Here is a 20185-nt window from a genome sequence, read left to right as displayed (position 1 = left end):
CTGAGAGAAATTGATGATAAAAAGATTGTGGGAGCTGTTTTGTTTGACTTTAGTGCATCTTTTGACATTAGCGATCATAGTCTGCTGCTGGACAAAACGTGTGTAATGGCTTTACAGCCCCTGCTATATTGTGGATAAAGAGTTACCTGTCTAACAGAACACAGAAGGTGTTCTTTAATGGAAGCCTCTCCAACATAATCCATGTAGAATCAGGAATTCCCGCAGGGCAGCTGTCAAGGCCCCTTTCTTTATACAATCATTGAGTATGTGCCTATGTATGCAGATGACTCAACAACCTACAAGTCAGCTACTACAGCGAGTGAAATCACTGCAACACTTAACAAAGAGCTGCAGTCAGTTTCAGAAAGGGTGGCAAGCAATAAGTTCGTCCTTAACATTTCAAAAACTAAAAACATTGTATTTGGGACAAATCATTCACTAAACCCTAAACCTCAACTTAATCTTGTAATAAATAATGTGGAAATGTAGCAAGTTGAGGTGACTAAATTGCTTAGCGTAACCCTGGATTGTAAACTGTCATGGTCAAAACATGTTGATACAACAGTAGCTAAGATGGAAGAAGTCTGTCCGTAAAGGCGCTGCTCTGCCTTTTTTGTCGCACCTGGATTACACAGAGGGACCTTGGAAAATTACAAATGGCTCAGAACAGGGCAGCAAGGCTGGCCCTTAAATGTAGACAGAGAGCTAACATGAATAATATGCATGTAAATCTCTCATGACTCAAAGTGGAGGAGAGATTGACTTCATCACTGCTTGTTTTTGTAAGAAGTGTTGTCATGCTGAATGCACCGTGGTGTCTGTTTAAACTACTTGGACACCCATGCATACACCACAAGACATGCCACCAGAGGTCACTTCACAGTCCCCAAGTCCAGAACAGACTATGGGAGGCGCACAGTACTACATTGTGCCATGACTACATGGAACTCTATTCCACATCAGGTAACTGATGCAAGCAATAGAATCAGATTTTAATAAAAAACTGATAAAAATACACCTTATGGAACAGCTGGGAATGGGAAGAGACACACACACACACACAGGCACAGATACACACAGGCACAGACACACACACACACACACAGGCACAGATACACACAGGCACAGACACACACACACACGCACATGCACATACACAGGCGCATACGCGCACGTGCACAGGCACAGGCACACACACACACACACACACACACACACACACACACACACACACACAGGCACACACGATAAGACATGCACTCTACACACTTACACATGGATGATTTTGTATTGTAGATATGTGGTAGTAGAGTAGTGGCCTGAGGGACACTAAATGTGTTGTGAAAAGTGTTATGAAATGTAATATTTTAAATTGTGTATATAACGCCTTAATTAATGTTGCTGAAGCCCAGGAAGATAATGGGAATCCTCAATTAAATACACCTATAAATATGTACATATCTACCTCAATTACGTCGTACCCCTGCACCTCGACTTGGTACTGGTACCCTGTGTATATAGTCAAGTTATCGTTAGTCTTTGTGTATTTATTATTACTTTAATTATTAGGTGTTATTACTTTTCTATTACGTATGTATTTTATTTATTTCTGCATTGTTGGAAAGGGCCCGTCACTAAGCATTTCCCTGTCATTCTACACCTGCTGTTTACGAAGCATGTGACGAATACATTTGGATTTGATTGATTTGACGTAAGACAGAGCGAGGGAGATGAGGGAGGAGAGAAGAGGGGGCTCGAGCTGAGCTCTCTTATTCCAATCACTCTCCTCGCGCCACACAGAGAACAAGTCAACGGGAATCTTGACATAGGTAGGTTTCATCGCCATACGTTTTTTTAATCTTTAAACTATTGCGTGTGCCTCGCATTAACATGCAGATAAATACATCACATTGCGTTGTGTTGTGCTTTTTCTGTAAGATAAAATGAATAACTTTTAAGTAAGCCTAATATATTAACATATGCTATTCTTCGGTGATATTTTACTGAGTGAAAACAAATATTTGGCTGCAATTAAAACCGTTTGAATGTATTGGTTCTACTCTATTCGAATGTTATTCTAAAACTTTAATGCATTTGTAAAGTTCCAGTTGCAATGGAATGTCTGTACATCGAAAGGGGTTTAAACAAGCGCGTCTTGACTGCATGCAGCCGTTATGACAAGCCCAGAATCCCTGAATGTCAAACATTTCACGAAAAGGATGTGACAAAAATACCGCCGTTCAAGAATAAATGATTGTGGTTTCCATCGCGTGGATAAATTGTTAGCTTTGATTAGACTTCACGCACTCCCCTTGACGTGCGGATAATGGCTTATGAAGCGTTTGGTTTGTTTCCTCTATAGCGCAACTTTCACCACAACAAGAAGATGTGAACACAAGCCCTGCCATGTAAAGACGACTCGACGCAAGGCGCCCCACATAAATCAGTACCTTAGACAGCGACACCCGGCCGTTTTCAGCATCTCCAACCCGGCGGAAAGCACACAGTCCACTGCACTCGACTGTCCTACCAGAGCGCAACCAAGGCATGCAGTTCCGTGAATGACGATTCTCTCTATCAGAGCGCAATGGGTTTCAGAAGCGCTGCTATTAATGATATACTTAACTAATTGCGTCTTCGATACTGATGCTATTCATTCTTCTAGCCAGTATGGTAACAGTATCGATCGTGAGAGGACCAACGCGAGTGGCAGGTGACGAGGGTTGTAGCCTTGTTGGACTGAGAGCCTGAGAGCCCTATCACATTCACTTCACTACCAAGTCAGAGAAGATCACAAGCATCGCGTCGGAAGTGAATTGACAAGTTAGACACACCATGGGGATAAGGCACCTTTTGCTGCTCCTCATATACCTGGATCCCCTGAGCGTTCTCTGCGCCGGGACAGGAGGCAAGAAGATGAAACCGGTGACCAAGCGGACTCCCAAGGCGAAAGACACCAACATCACCGCGGTGATCCCCACCGCTGCGCCGCAGAAGAACACGACCAAGGACTACGATACGTGCACGGGTTACTACGACGTGAGCGGACAATTTGACAGAGAGTTTGCGTGTAACAACACGGTTCACCGCTACTGCTGCGGGTCCTGCTTCCTGCGGTTCTGCTGCCAGGAAAAAGAAAAAAGAGTAGACCAGTCAAGCTGTAAAAACTACAACAAGCCGGACTGGGTGAAAACGCCCCCCCCTTCGCCAGCCTCGACGGGACAGCCTTTTGACCCGAGTATGGACCAGACGAACACTGCGGTTTACATCACCTGTGGGATCATAGCTTTTATTTTAGTGGTGGGAGTTTCGGCTAAAGTTGCCTATGACAAAGCTACAGAGCCTCCTCAGGAAATGAATATCCATAGGTAAGTCAGAATGAATGACTTAATAAATGAATTAATTAATTAATGAACGAATGAATATACATGTCTGCTTGGGTGCAAAGTCCCCTTTTATATGAAACATGATGCAACATGATCTGGTCTTTTATGTCTTGAGAGAAAAATGTCAATGTGGTTGAACATATCATTCTGTATTGAAGTCATGTTCCATGCAGTATAAAATATATTATGGATAATCTGAGTGTGATAATTAACCTGACATATAATATAGTTAATATGGGTCTTATCCACAACCCCCAGCAGTCTAAACCCTTAAACTAAAAGGTCTGACCCTTGAACTAAGAAGACTAGTTGCACCTTGAAAAGAGTTGTTATGACAATTATGGGTCAGAGGTCAGAGTTCATTGGAACATGGTCACATGAGATTGAGTACATATTTCACCTACATTTTATATAATGTACTGTGAGGTGTCACGTGTGTGTTCCTCGTACAGTGGGCTACAGATATAGACTTTTCTATATGAAAAAAACACCTGACTTTTAACCAGGTTGAGCTATGTCCTGCTTTATACAAATCATTTTATCACCCACTACCAGAATGCCATTAAATCTAGTACACTAGGCTAGTTTACAGACACAATAAATTATGTATATCGTTACAAACCAAATAACCCCTATCTGTACTATTTAGAACCATCATTTGTGTGTGTAAACTAGCCTAGTGTACCAGATTTAATAGCATTCTGGCGTTTACTCTCAATTCCGTATAATCCAATGAAATATAATAAAAACAAAATGCATGTACCATTTGGTGCTATTTAGAACCTTTTTTGAAGGTTCTATAAAGAACCCTGCTCATAAGGTTCTAAATGGAACTTGTATGGTGCTATAAAGAACACTTTCCTAAGGTTCTATGAAGAACGATTAGTTCTATATAGCACCAAAAAAGGGTTCCGCTATGGTTATAACCCTTTTTGGGGCTATATAGAATGCTTTTTTATGGTTCTTTATAGAACCTTCATGGAAGAATGGTTCTCAATCTGAAAGGTTCTTTGTAGATGAATACGCAGAACCATAATTTGAAAAAAAAATTGTTGAGCCATAATACACTGTTAAACTTCCATAGGTGTTACTGTGTTAATTAACAATTTAAGTGATCTACCTCTGGAACAGCTGGGGGTCCCTGAGAAAATAAATACTGAGTGATTTATTCAACCATTCTCAAATGAGTGAAATATCATTGCCAAATGTAGTCATGTAAAACTCAACACAACTATTTGTTTATATTAACTGGAATGACACTCTCACTCACGGTAGCACAAAAAAAAGCTATGCACAAACCACACCCCAAAATATTCTAATGAGCCTCCTCCCCTACATTTTAATTATCACTAAAAGAGCAAAGAACCCTTTTGTGAAATGTAAAGAACCATTGAAGGGCTCAAAAGGTTCTTTGAGTCATTATGATTCCACATAGAACCATTAGCCTTCCCAAAGAACCCTTGAGGAACCCTTATTTTATTTGTTTGTACACATGAAAGACCAAAGTAATTGCAGAGGTGTTCAAAGGGAAATATTTACATGATTTGGGAAAGCTTGCATATCAGTTGTGTGGTGAAGGACAGATCCTACTGATGTATATTTTATGTCTTTTTTTTGTTGTTGTATGTTTCACTGCAGGTGTTGTGACAAATCTAGTTTCTGCATCATAACATCAAGCCGATGTAATGCTATGGAGAGCACTGACATCATCCCTTCAAATGCAAATAGATAAATCCAGACGCACAACAATGTCTATAGACATTTCCCTCGTAAAATACTCATACAATGTCAAGGCCTTTGCTATGTCAAAACAAACAATATTGTCATAGACCATAAAATAGAAAACAAAATCTCTAATCCAACCCCTCTCACCCTGACCTAACTCTACTCCCATAGCACCTATCATACCAACACGTTCTCTGTGGTGGTGGTGGTGTGCATTCTCAGACTGCAGTGGTGAACTGACATGGGTTAAACAGGGCTATGTTGGAGTCTTCCACAAAGTAGCGGTCTGCAGTTATGTGTTTTCTCAGCTGTTTCCCGTCTCCCTCTGGGGCTTTGCAACCTTACGTTTAACCACAGACTAGTGGACAACACATGATGCTGGAGAGCACACATCAATGAGTAACCGCTGATACACATTGTAGTCTCCCGCTATGAAGCATGGTCCTTTTATATATGCGTGGAGCAACACTGGAGTAATCTAGAGACATTCAATAATGTGTCACGCACAGGCGGACGGTGGCACCTTAATTGGGGAGGACGGGCTCATAGTAACGGCTGGAACGGTATCAACGGAATGGTATCAAATACATGGTTTCCATGCGTTTAATACCATTCCATCCACTCCATTATTATGAGCCGTTCTCCCCTCAGCAGCCTCCTGTTGTATAACATTAAGGTTAAAGTATCATTGTAGTTGCCTGACACGTCTGCACCACAGCAAATCCAATGATAAATACATAACTGCAAAACTCAGATATGAAATAAATAAAACAGGGACAATATTTATAGAACAGAAAAGGTTACGCTGTACATATATTTGTCATGCACAAGGCTTTGAGCAATTGCAGCAATGCAAACATAATTTGATTTCCTCCTCTTCAAAAAGCTCAGCCAGAAAAAAAAAAATATTTGTGTTATTTTCTGTCATGATGCTGTTGAGTTTTTCCGTTCCCTCTCTCCCCTCTCCTTCTCACCCTCGAGGGTGCCATACCTCCGTATGCACCTGGTGTCGGCCTGAAAAACACTCTAATTCAACCCAATTATAACGGCTTCTCATAAACACAACTATGCTTCTGTTTCTGTTGTTAGTATATTTGTTATCTTCACTGTTTTGCTAATAGAGTGGATGTCCACGCCCCCGCGGACATCTAATTAGCATAATACAAAACCCCATAGAATCTGTTCGTTTAAGTGAGATGTATCTAGCTTGGACTTGCGTCACCATCCACAGCATCTGCCGATGCCGGTCTTCCGCATCTGCGGTGAAAGGTGGCAGAGCTACAGTGGTATTTGTCAGACCAGGAGACATGCCGAAAATGTTGTGCCAAAAAAGAGGTTAAATATGGGTAAAATAAATATAAAAACAATCTGCTTATCTATCTTATATCTCTCAGATATAAGACAGACACTTTGAAACTTATTTCCTTTCGATTTATTTTTGGACTGTCTGTTTTGCCATATATGAATATGTTATTCAATGTGTTTCTATGGGGTAATAGCAGTAATACCAAATTCAATATTTCATCAAATATTTTTTTTTTTCAAAAACAAATTATACTCACAGGGTTCCTAAAATTCCAAATCAAATAGCTAAATGATCCTTCTTATGACCTTCTTAAATGTTAGTACAGTAGAAACCCATCCCCGGGCCCTTATACCTTAGGGGGTTAATAACGGTTCTCTATCACAATTCAGTGCCAAGAAAAAATGTACTCTCACTCACCTTGGAGTGTAATGCAAATGCTTGGAGAAGTGAGCTAAATAGACGTATCAGTGACTTTTGGTGCACAAACTTTTATCAAAATCTGCCATTTTTTTCTCTGTATCCACAGGGCCCTTGCAGACATCCTGAGGCAACAGGGGCCAATTCCCATATCTCAATATGACTGTGAGAACTTTTCAGCCATGAACGGCTCTCCCAAAGACAACACTCCTCAACAAACCTCCTCCAAGAACCACTACACCCCTGTCCACCAGTCCAAGTCCAACCATGGTACGTGACCTTTATAGTATGATACATATATTCTACTGTTTTCGGTACATATCTTCAAAGACAAATTGGTGAAGAATTATGGGCATCCTGGGTGAAGTGTGTGAATGTGTTGGTGCATAATCATTATGTTTCCAGTAGCGCTGCGTGGGTACAATCAATGGGAAAGCCAAGCCAGAAATGTTTTTGCCATATTGCAATCTATGTGTTGTGATAATTGCGTTGTTCGCTCTATCACCTATTAGTTCATATGCCTTGCCACCGTGATATATAGGGCCAAGGCCTAGAGAAAAAGAAGACATAGTGGCAAATAAATTCAACCACACATTTGTTTCAACACAAAACCAGAGAGCAACATCTGTCTCCTAAAGTTCACAAAGCATATTGCATATTACAAACAGTTACATTACCTACAGCATGGTCAAGCAAGTTCATGTTTCTGACGTTTTCCGACTACGAAACAACATTTGATTTGGAACCACAGAGAGTTACCACAAGTCGCAAAGAAAACAGGAGCTGCCTCCACTATTCCAGCTCCATTTCAACTACAACATTTCAACATCATCTAATCACATATGCTTAATCTAATACAGTGACAACTAAAAGATTCCCAAAACAATTTAGTCCAATCAACGTAAGCTAAATATCATATGACTGTCCATGGTACTAATTTCTGTGTGTGTGTGTGTGTGTGTGTGCTTGCAAGAAAAAATAAATATTGACTCACCCTACTTCTAGAGAAACGCCAATTCCATTCTCCTCTCTTTCATGTTGCCGAAATGGTCTATCACTCTGTCATACAGTGCACGCTTTTAGTTGTTGTTGTCCCAAGGCTACCTGGCTAAAATGCTTGCTCTCTAGACTAACTTCCTTTCATGAGCAACGATTAGCCAGCTAGTTAACAGTAGCCTACTTCCATCAGGCCAGGGGCATAATGTATAAACTAATGATTGGATCGGATTCGCCATTATAATCATTGGCCAGTACGAAGAATTAAGTTAAACCACAAGTCCAAATCCCTATCCATCCATGGCTAATTTAGGAAAGAGATCATTTTAGTTAGCTCGCTAGCCTTTGGAGGACAACACAACGAGATGCAACAATTACATTTATTTCTGTCAACAACAACGTTTGGCTTTTGATATGATGTGATTGGTGTGAAGCCAAATCCAAACTGGATTCCCTTGATACTTTATTTCGGTGCGCCAGGATCATTCACAGTTGAGCTGAATGCTGATTGGCTATTATTTTATAATTTTTGTTCATCAATGCTCGCTGGCTTCTCTTGCATTGAATGCTACGGGCGGCAACAATATCATACCCTTTTGGACCAGACGCATCAGATAGATAGTGTGTACACATACAGAGACAGAGGGGGCGCTGTTTCGCTTGCTTGGACGCTTTCTCCGGTCAGATACATTCAGCCTCTTGCGAATTAAAGGAAAATTATGTAACACAGAGAGATGAAAGATACATCTTTTTTTTGGGGGGGGGGGGGGAGCCAGGCTTTCATTGGAATCCATGAGTACATGCCACTGTGTGCTTCATTACTTTGTGTGTGTGTGTGTGTTTATATGAGTCTCCCATTGTGTGTTTATTTAGTTTCTGTGTGTGAGAGCACACATTGTGTGTTTATTTAGTTTCTGTGTGTGAGAGCACACATTGTGTGTTTATTTAGTTTCTGTGTGTGAGAGCACACATTGTGTGTTTATTCAGTTTCTGTGTGTGAGAGCACACATTGTGTGTTTATTCAGTTTCTGTGTGTATGAGAGCACGCATCGTGTGTTTATTCAGTTTCTGTGTGAATGAGAGCACACTTCGTGCGTTTATTCAGTTCCTGTGTGTATGAGAGCACACATCGTGTGTTTATTCAGTTTCTGTGTGTGAGAGCACACATCGTGTGTTTATTCAGTTTCTGTGTGTGAGAGCACACATCGTGTGTTTATTCAGTTTCTGTGTGTATGAGAGCACACTTCGTGCGTTTATTCAGTTCCTGTGTGTGAGAGCACACATTGTGTGTTTATTCAGTTTGTGTGTGAGCACACATTGTGTGTTTATTCAGTTTGTGTGTGAGAGCACACATTGTGTGTTTATTCAGTTTCTGTGTGTATGAGAGCACACAATGTGTGTCCACAGCATGCTGCGTTCCCTGTCAGTGGTGTAATCTCCTATGTATACATCCCATAATCATCCAATTTGTGCAAGAGAGAGAAAGGTAGGGATAGAGACAGTAGAGAGCGAGAGGGATAGAGACAGTAGAGAGAGAGAGAGGTTGAGAGAGACAGTAGAGAGAGGGAGAGAGACAGTAGAGAGAGAGGGAGAGAGACAGAGAGAGAGAGAGAGACAGTAGAGAGAGGGAGAGAGACAGTAGAGAGAGAGACAGAAAGAGGGCCTGTCAGTGTAGATAACTGTGGCTAGCAAGGGAACTGGCAATCTCTGGCAGGGTGGAAACGATAGACGCTGGCACACAGAGACCGCAGCGAGACCGTGACCGCTCGGCATGCGGGGGTAACGTGATTCGACCACAAGGCTGAGAAGTGGGAACAGAACACGACTGACAGGGTGTACTCTGGGGTATGGCCTCTCTGAAGAGATACAGTTAACGTGAGACAGCTTTGTGGTTGCAGGATTGTGAAGCAGGTCTGAGTAGAGAGAGAGAGAGAGAGAGAGAGAGAGAGAGAGAGAGAGAGAGAGTAGAGAGAGAGAGAGAGAGAGAGAGAGAGAGAGAGAGAGAGAGAGAGAGAGAGAGAGAGAGAGAGAGAGAGAGAGAGAGAGAGAGAGAGAGAGAGAGAGAGAGAGAGAGAAGAGAGAGAGAGAGAGAGAGAGAGAGAGAGAGAGAGAGAGAGAGAGAGAGAGAGGAGAGAGAGAGAGAGAGAGAGAGAGAGAGAGAGAGAGAGAGAGAGAGAGAGAGAGAGAGACAGAAGACAGACAGAGAGACAGACAGACAGACAGACAGACAGACAGACAGACAGACAGACAGACAGACAGACAGACAGACAGACAGACAGACAGACAGACAGACAGACAGACAGACAGACAGACAGACAGACAGACAGACAGACAGACAGACAGACAGACAGACAGACAGACAGACAGACAGACAGACAGACAGACAGACAGACAGACAGACAGACAGACAGACAGACAGACAGACAGACAGACAGACAGACAGACAGACAGACAGACAGACAGACAGACAGACAGACAGACAGACAGACAGACAGACAGACAGACAGACAGACAGACAGACAGACAGACAGACAGACAGACAGACAGACAGACAGACAGACAGACAGACAGACAGACAGACAGACAGAGACAGACAGACAGACAGACAGACAGACAGACAGACAGACAGACAGACAGACAGACAGACAGACAGACAGACAGACAGACAGACAGACAGACAGACAGACAGACAGACAGACAGACAGACAGACAGACAGACAGACAGACAGACAGACAGACAGACAGACAGACAGACAGACAGACAGACAGACAGACAGACAGACAGACAGACAGACAGACAGACAGACAGACAGACACACACACAGACACACACACAGTGAGAGAGAAAGAAAGATGATTGAGAGAGGAAGAGACTGAGGCCGTATCCGAATAGCGGTACTTTCATTCTAAATAGTAGGCTGACGGTATACAAAAATATGATGTTTTAATGTATGTGGCACTCGAGAATTCTCAAATGCCAGGATGTCATACTCACTTCTTCTTTTCATCTATTACAAATTCACTGCATGCTATTGAGGAAGATAATCAGGTTTTCACGTGTTTGATAACAGCTGATAATCAGCTGATAATAAGATCGGGACGGGCTGTAGCAAAATGAACGACTGGAGGGAAACACTTTAGATTACACATTCTCTGTATGGGTGAGTCTAGTATTAGATAACACATTCTCAGTATGGGGGAGTCTAGTATTAGATTACACATTCTCTGTATAGGTGAGTCTAGTATTAGATTACACATTCTAAGTATGTTTGAGTATTGTATTAGATTACACATTCTCATTATGGGTGAGTCTAGTATTAGATTACACATTCTAAGTATGTTTGAGTATTGTATTAGATTACACATTCTAAGTATGTTTGAGTATTGTATTAGATTACACATTCTCATTATGGGTGAGTCTAGTATTAGATTACACATTCTAAGTATGGGTGAGTCCAGTATTAGATTACACATTCTCTGTATAGGTGAGTCTAGTATTAGATTACACATTCTAAGTATGTTTGAGTATTGTATTAGATTACACATTCTCATTATGGGTGAGTCTAGTATTAGATTCCACATTCTAAGTATGGGTGAGTCTAGTATTAGATTCCACATTCTCAGTATGGGTGAGTCTAGTATTAGATTACACATTTTCAGTATGGGTGAGTATGGTGTTATATTACACATTGTCAGTATGGGTGAGTATAGTATTAGATTACACATTCTCAGTATGGGTGAGTCTGGTATTATATTTCACATTCTCAGAATTGGTGAGTCTAGTATTAAATTACTCATTCTCGGTATTTGTGATTCTTGTAATGGATTACAAATTCTAAGTATGTTTGATTATTGTACTAGATTAGACATTCTCAGTATGTTTGAGTCTAGTTTTAGATTACACGTTCTAAGTATTTTTGAGTATTGTATTAGATTACACATTCTCAGAATAGGTGAGTTTAGTATTAGATTACACATTCTAAGTATGGGTGGGTATTGTATTAGATTAAACGTTCTCCATGTGGGTGAGTCTAGTATTAAATTACAAATTCTCATTATGGGTGAGTCTAGTGTTAGATTACACATTCTCAGTATGGGTGAGTCTAGTTTTAGATTACACATTCTCAGTATGTGTGTATTTGATGACCAAACACACGTGAAAAGCTGATTATCTTCTAAGTGTATTTGATTACACATTCTAAGTATGTTTGAGTATTGTATTAGATTACACATTCTATATATGGGTGAGTGTAGTAGTAGTTTACACATTCTAAGTATGTTTGAGTATTGTATTAGATTACACATTCTCTGTATGTGCGAGTCTAGTTTTAGATTACACATTCTCATTATGGGTGAGTCTAGTATTATTACACATTCTAATTATGGGAGAGTCTAGTATTAGATTAAACATGATCAGTATGGGTGAGTCTAGTATAAGATTACACATTCTCAGTATGTCTGAGTATTGTATTAGATTACACATTCTCTTTATGGGTGAGTCGTCTAGTATTAGATTACACATTCTCAGTATGGGTGAGTATGGCATTTAGATTACACATTCTCTGTATGGGTGAGTCTAGTATTAGATTACAAAATCTCAGTGTGGGTGAGTCAAGAAGGAGATTACACATTCTCAGTATGGGTGAGTCTGGTATTAGATTTCACATTCTCAGAATTGGTGAGACTAGTATTAGATTACACATTCTCAGAATGGGTGCGTCTAGTATTAGATTACACATTCTCAGTATGTGTGAGTCTGGTATTAGATTACACATTCTCAGTATGTGTGAGTCTAGTATTAGATTACACATTCTCTGTATGGGTTAGTCAAGTATTAGATTACACATTCTCAGTACGGGTGAGTCTAGTATTAGCTTACACATTCTCAGTATGTTTAAGTTTTGTGCTAGGTTACACGTTCTATATATGGATGAGTCTAGTATTAGATCACACATTCTCGGTATGTGAAAGTGTAGTATTAGATTACACGTTGTAAGTATGTTTGAGTATAGTATTAGATTACACATTCTATGTATGGGTGAGTCTAGTATTAGATTACACATTCTAAGTATGTCTGAGTGTTGTTTTAGATTACACATTCTCCGTATGTGTGAGTCTAGTATTAGATTACAGTTTCTCATTATGGGTGAGTCTAGTATTAGATTACACATTCTAAGTATGGGTGAGTTAAGTTTTAGATTACAAATTCTCAGTATGGGTTAGTCAAGACTTGGATTATACATTCTCAGAATGGGTGAGTCTAATTTTAGATTACAAATTCTCAGTATGGGTGAGTCTAGTATTAGATTACACATTTTCAGTATGGGTGAGTATGGTGTTATATTACACATTGTCAGTATGGGTGAGTATAGTATTAGATTCCACATTCTCAGTATGGGTGAGTCTAGTATTAGATTACACATTTTCAGTATGGGTGAGTATGGTGTTATATTACACATTGTCAGTATGGGTGAGTATAGTATTAGATTACACATTCTCAGTATGGGTGAGTCTGGTATTATATTTCACATTCTCAGAATTGGTGAGTCTAGTATTAAATTACTCATTCTCGGTATTTGTGATTCTTGTAATGGATTACAAATTCTAAGTATGTTTGATTATTGTACTAGATTAGACATTCTCAGTATGTTTGAGTCTAGTTTTAGATTACACGTTCTAAGTATTTTTGAGTATTGTATTAGATTACACATTCTCTGTATGGGTGAGTCTAGTAATATTACACATTCTCATTATGGGCGAGTCTAGTATTAGATTACATATTCTCAGAATAGGTGAGTTTAGTATTAGATTACACATTCTAAGTATGGGTGGGTATTGTATTAGATTAAACGTTCTCCATGTGGGTGAGTCTAGTATTAAATTACAAATTCTCATTATGGGTGAGTCTAGTGTTAGATTACACATTCTCAGTATGGGTGAGTCTAGTTTTAGATTACACATTCTCAGTATGTGTGTATTTGATGACCAAACACACGTGAAAAGCTGATTATCTTCTAAGTGTATTTGATTACACATTCTAAGTATGTTTGAGTATTGTATTAGATTACACATTCTATATATGGGTGAGTGTAGTAGTAGTTTACACATTCTAAGTATGTTTGAGTATTGTATTAGATTACACATTCTCTGTATGTGCGAGTCTAGTTTTAGATTACACATTCTCATTATGGGTGAGTCTAGTATTATTACACATTCTAATTATGGGAGAGTCTAGTATTAGATTAAACATGATCAGTATGGGTGAGTCTAGTATAAGATTACACATTCTCAGTATGTCTGAGTATTGTATTAGATTACACATTCTCTTTATGGGTGAGTCGTCTAGTATTAGATTACACATTCTCAGTATGGGTGAGTATGGCATTTAGATTACACATTCTCTGTATGGGTGAGTCTAGTATTAGATTACAAAATCTCAGTGTGGGTGAGTCAAGAAGGAGATTACACATTCTCAGTATGGGTGAGTCTGGTATTAGATTTCACATTCTCAGAATTGGTGAGACTAGTATTAGATTACACATTCTCAGAATGGGTGCGTCTAGTATTAGATTACACATTCTCAGTATGTGTGAGTCTGGTATTAGATTACACATTCTCAGTATGTGTGAGTCTAGTATTAGATTACACATTCTCTGTATGGGTTAGTCAAGTATTAGATTACACATTCTCAGTACGGGTGAGTCTAGTATTAGCTTACACATTCTCAGTATGTTTAAGTTTTGTGCTAGGTTACACATTCTATATATGGATGAGTCTAGTATTAGATCACACATTCTCGGTATGTGAAAGTGTAGTATTAGATTACACGTTGTAAGTATGTTTGAGTATAGTATTAGATTACACATTCTATGTATGGGTGAGTCTAGTATTAGATTACAGTTTCTCATTATGGGTGAGTCTAGTATTAGATTACACATTCTAAGTATGGGTGAGTTAAGTTTTAGATTACAAATTCTCAGTATGGGTTAGTCAAGACTTGGATTATACATTCTCAGAATGGGTGAGTCTAATTTTAGATTACAAATTCTCAGTATGGGTGAGTCTAGTATTAGATTACACATTTTCAGTATGGGTGAGTCTAGTATTAGATTACAAATTCTCAGTATTTGTTTGTGTAGTAGTTGATTACACATTCTAAGTGTGTTTGAGTATTGTATTTGATTACACATTCTCTGTATGGTGAGTCTAAAATTAGATTACAGACTCTCAGTGTGGGTGAGTCTAGTATTAGATTACACATTCTCAGTATGAGTGAGTCTAGTATTAGTTGACACATTCTCAGTGTGGGTGAGACTAGTATTAGATTACACATTCTCGGTATGGGTGAGTCTAGTATTAGATTACACAGTCTCAGTATATGTGAGATGAGCATTAAATTATACATTCTCAGTATGGGTGAGTCTAGTATTATATTACACATTCTAAGTATGTTTGAGTATTGTATTAGATTACACATTGTATGTGTGAGTCTAGTTTTAGATGACACATTCTCATTATTGGTGAGTCTAGTATTAGATTAAACATGATAAGTATATGTGAGTCTAGTTTTAGATTACACATTCTCAGTATGGGGGAGTCTTGTATTAGATTACACATTCTCAGTATGTCTGATTATTGTATTAGATTACACATTCTCTGTATGGGTGAGTCGTGTTTTAGATTACAAATTCTCATTATGGTTGTGTCTATTATTATTACACATTCTCATTAAGGGTGAGTCTAGTATTAGATTAAACGTGATCAGTTTAGGTGAGTCTAGTTTTAGATGACCCATATTTAGTATGGGTGAGTCTAGTATTATATTACACATTCTCAGTATGGGGGAGTCTAGTATTAGAATATACATTCTCAGTATGGGTGGGTCTAGTATTAGATTACACATTCTATAGATTGCTGAGTCTAGTATTAAATTACGCATTCTAAGTACGGGTGAGACTAGTATTAGATTACAAATTGTCAGTATTTGTGAGTCTAGTTTTAGATTACACATTCTCAGTATGTGTGAGTCTATTTTTAGTTTACACATTCTAAGAATGTTTGAGTATTGTATGAGATTACACATTCTATTTATTGGTGAGTCTATTATTAGATTACACTTTCTCAGTATGGGGGAGTCTGGTAGTAGATTACACATTCTCAGTATGGGTGAGTCTAGTATTAGATTACACATTCTCTGTATGGGTGAGTCTCGTATTAGATTAAACATTGTCATTATGGGTGTGTCTAGTATTATTACACATTCTAAGTGTGTCTGAGTCTAGTTTTAGATTACACATTCTCATTATGGGTGAGTCTAGTATTAGATTACACATTCTCTGTATGGGTGAGTCTAGTATTAGATTAAACATTCTAAGTATGTTTGAGTATTGTATTATATTACACATTCTCTATATGGGTGAGTCTAGTATTAGATTACACATTCTAAGTATGTTTGAGTATTGTATTACATTACACATTTTCTGTATGTGTGAGTCTAGTTTTAGATTACACATTTTCATAGTGGGTGAGTCTAGTATTATTACACATTCTAATTATGGGTGAGTCTATTATTAGATTACACTTTCTCAGTATGGGGGAGTCTAGTTTTAGATTACACATTCTCATTATGGTTGAGTCTAGTATTAGATTACACATTCTCAGTATGGGTGAGTCTGGTATTAGATTACACAATCTCTGTATGGGTGAGTCTAGTATTAGATTACACATTCTAAGTATGTTTGAGTATTGTATTAGATTAAACGTTCTCCGTATGGGTGAGTCTAGTATTAGATTACACATCCTCAGTATATGTGAGTTGAATATTAAATTATACATTCTCAGTATGGTTGAGTCTAGTATTAGATTACACATTGTCAGTATAGTATTAGATTTCACATTCTCAGTATGGGTGAATCTAGTATTAGATTACACATTCTTAGTATGTGTGAGTCTAGTATTTGATTACACATTCTAAGTAAGTTTGAGTATTGTATTAGATTACACATTCTCTGTATGTGCGAGTCTAGTTTTAGATTACACATTCTCATTATGGGTGAGTCTAGTATTATTACACATTCTAATTATGGATGAGTCGAGTATTAGATTAAACATGATCAGTATAGGTGAGTCTAGTTTTAGATTACATATACTCAGTATGGGTGAGTCTAGTATTAGATTACATATTCTAGGTATGGGTGAGTCTAGTATTAGATTATTCATTCTCAGTTATGGGTGAGTCTAGTATTAGATTACACATTCTAAGTGTGGGTGAGTCTCGTATTAGATTACAAATTGTCAGCATGGGTGAGTAAAGAATTAGATTACATATTCTTAGCATGAGTGAGTCTAGTATTTGATTACACATTATCAGTATGTGTGAGTCTTGTATTAGATTGCACATTCTAAGTGTGTTTGAGTATTGTATTAGATTACACATTCTATATATGGGTGAGTCTAGTATTAGATTACACATTATCAGTATAGGTGAATCTAGTATTATTACACATTCTAATTATGGGTGAGTCGAGCATTAGATTACACATTCTCAGTACGGGTGAGTCTCATATTAGATTACAAATTCATAGTATGGGTGAGTAAAGAATTAGATTACACATTCTCAGTTTGTGTGAGTCTAGTGTTATAATATACATTCTCAGTGTGGGTGAGTCTAGTATAAGATTACATATGCTCGGTATTTGTGAGTCTAGTTTTAGATGACACATTCTAAGTTTTGGTGAGTCAAGAATTAGATTAGACATTCTATGCATGGGTTAGTCTAGTGTTAGATTACACATTCTCAGAATGAGTGAGTCTAGTATTAGGTTTCACATTCTCAGTATGGGTAAGTCTAGTATTAGATTACACATTCTCAGTATGGGGGAGTACAGTATAAGATGACACATTATCAGTATGGGTGAGTCTAATATTAGATTACACATTCTCAGTATTTGTGAGTCTAGTAATGGATTACACATTCTAAGTATGTTTGAGTATTGTATTCAAATCAAAATCAAATAAAATGTATTTATATAGCCCTTCTTACATCAGCTGATATCTCAAAGTGCGGTACAGAAACCGAGCCTAAAACCCCAAACATCAGGCAATGCAGGTGTAGAAGCACGGTGGCTATGAAAAACTCCCTAGAAAGGCCAAAACCTTGGAAGAAACCTAGAGAGGAACCAGGCTATGAGGGGTGGCCAGTCCTCTTCTGGCTGTGCCGGGTGGAGATTATAACAGAACATGGCCAAGATGTTCAAATGTTCATAAATGACCAGCATGGTCAAATAATAATAATCATAGTACTTGTCGAGGGTGCAACATGTCAGCAACTCAAGAGTAAGTGTCAGTTGGCTTTTTCATAGCCGATCTTTGAGAGTATCTCTACCGCTCCTGCTGTCTCTAGAGAGTTGAAAACAGCAGGTCTGGGATAGGTAGCACGTCCGGTGAACAGGTCAGGGTTCCATAGCCGCAGGCAGAACAGTTGAAACTGGAGCAGCAGCACGGCCGGGTGGACTGGGGACAGCAAGGAGTCATCATGCCAGGTAGTCCTGAGGCATGGTCCTAGGGCTCAGGTCCTCCGAGAGAGAGAAAGAAAGAAAGAGAGAATTAGAGTGAGCATATTTAAATTCACACAGGACACCGGATAAGACAAGAGAAATACTCCAGATGTAACAGACTGACCCTAGCCCCCCGACACATAAACTTCTGCAGCATAAATACTGGAGGCTGAGACAGGAGGGGTCAGGAGACACTGTGGCCCCATCCGATGATACCCCCGGACAGGGCCAAACAGGCAGGATATAACCCCACCCACTTTACCAAAGCACAGCCCCCACACCACTAGAGGGATGTCTCCAACCACCAACTTACCATCCTGAGACAAGACCGAGTATAGCGCACAAAGATCTCCGCCACAGCACAACCCAAGGGGGGCGCCAACCCAGACAGGAAGACCACGTCAGTGACTCAACCCACTTAAGTGACGCACCCCTCCTAGGGACGACATGGAAGAACACCAGTAAGCCAGTGACTCAGCCCCTGTAATAGGGTTAGAGGCAGAGAATCCCAGTGGAGAGAGGGGAACCGGCCAGGCAGAGACAGCAAGGGCGGTTCGTTGCTCCAGAGCCTTTCCGTTCACCTTCACACTCCTGGGCCAGACTACACTTAATCATAGGACCTACTGAAGAGATGAGTCTTCAGTAAAGACTTAAAGGTTGAGACTGAGTCTGCGTCTCTCACATGGGTAGGCAGACCATTCCATAAAAATGGAGCTCTATAGGAGAAAGCCCTGCCTCCAGCTGTTTGCTTAGAAATTCTAGGGACAATTAGGAGGCCTGCGTCTTGTGACCGTAGCGTACATGTAGGTATGTACGGCAGGACCAGATCGGAAAGATAGGTAGGAGCAAGCCCATGTAATACTTTGTAGGTTAGCAGTAAAACCTTGAAATCAGCCCTTGCCTTAACAGGAAGCCAGTGTAGGGAGGCTAGCACTGGAGTAATATGATCAAATTTTTGGGTTCTAGTCAGGATTCTAGCAGCCGTATTTAGCACTAACTGAAGTTTATTTAGTGCTTTATCCGGGTAGCCGGAAAGTAGAGCATTGCAGTAGTCCAACCTAGCATGGATTCATTTTTCTGCATCATTTTTGGACAGAAAGTTTCAGATTTTTGCAATGTTACGTAGATGGAAAAAAGCTGTCCTTGAAATAGTCTTGATATGTTCTTCAAAAGAGAGATCAGGGTCCAGAGTAACGCCGAGGTCCTTCACAGTTTTATTTGAGACGACTGTACAACCATCCAGATTAATTGTCAGATTCAACAGAAGTTTTCATTGTTTCTTGGGACCTAGAACAAGCATCTCTGTTTTGTCCGAGTTTAAAAGTAGAAAGTTTGCAGCCATCCACTACCTTATGTCTGAAACACAGGCTTCTAGCGAGGGCAATTTTGGGGCTTCACCATGTTTCATTGAAATGTACAGCTGTGTGTCATCCGCATAGCGGTGAAATTTAACCTCTCTAGGATATGTGGGACGAAATCGTCCCACCTACGTAACAGCCAGTGTAATCCCGTGGCGCGTTATTCAAAAACCTCAAAAATGCAAAAACTTCAATTTTTCAAACATATGACTATTTTACACCATTTTAAAGACAAGACTCTCGTTAATCTAACCACACTGTCCGATTTCAAAAAGGCTTTACAACGAAAGCAAAACATTAGATTATGTCAGCAGAGTACCCAGCCAGAAATAATCAGACACCCATTTTTCAAGCTAGCATATAATGTCACATAAACCCAAACCACAGCTAAATGCAGCACTAACCTTTGATGATCTTCATCAGATGACAACCCTAGGACAT

General features: G+C 39.4%; 1 protein-coding gene across 4 annotated transcripts in view; it reads left to right on the top strand.

The window, feature by feature from the left end:
• The first annotated feature begins 1719 nt into the window (after positions 1 to 1719).
• The window catches only part of LOC106578860 (protein shisa-6), a 125212-nt gene continuing 106746 nt past the window's right edge, over positions 1720 to 20185 (top strand). For all 4 annotated transcript variants that reach the window (XM_014158094.3, XM_014158090.3, XM_045702358.2 and 1 more), the window contains exons 1-3: positions 1720 to 1829; positions 2363 to 3368; positions 6944 to 7104. In XM_014158094.3, the coding sequence (XP_014013569.1) occupies positions 2836 to 3368; positions 6944 to 7104 (694 nt within the window). In that variant the 5' untranslated portion in view covers positions 1720 to 1829; positions 2363 to 2835. The remainder of the gene's footprint in view (positions 1830 to 2362; positions 3369 to 6943; positions 7105 to 20185) is intronic.

Source organism: Salmo salar, chromosome 19, assembly GCF_965601325.2.
Source record: "Salmo salar chromosome 19, fSalSal1, whole genome shotgun sequence".
NCBI classification, from domain to species: domain Eukaryota; kingdom Metazoa; phylum Chordata; class Actinopteri; order Salmoniformes; family Salmonidae; genus Salmo; species Salmo salar.
Note: the sequence above shows the minus strand (reverse complement) of the source record. Positions and strands in the feature narration are given on the sequence as shown.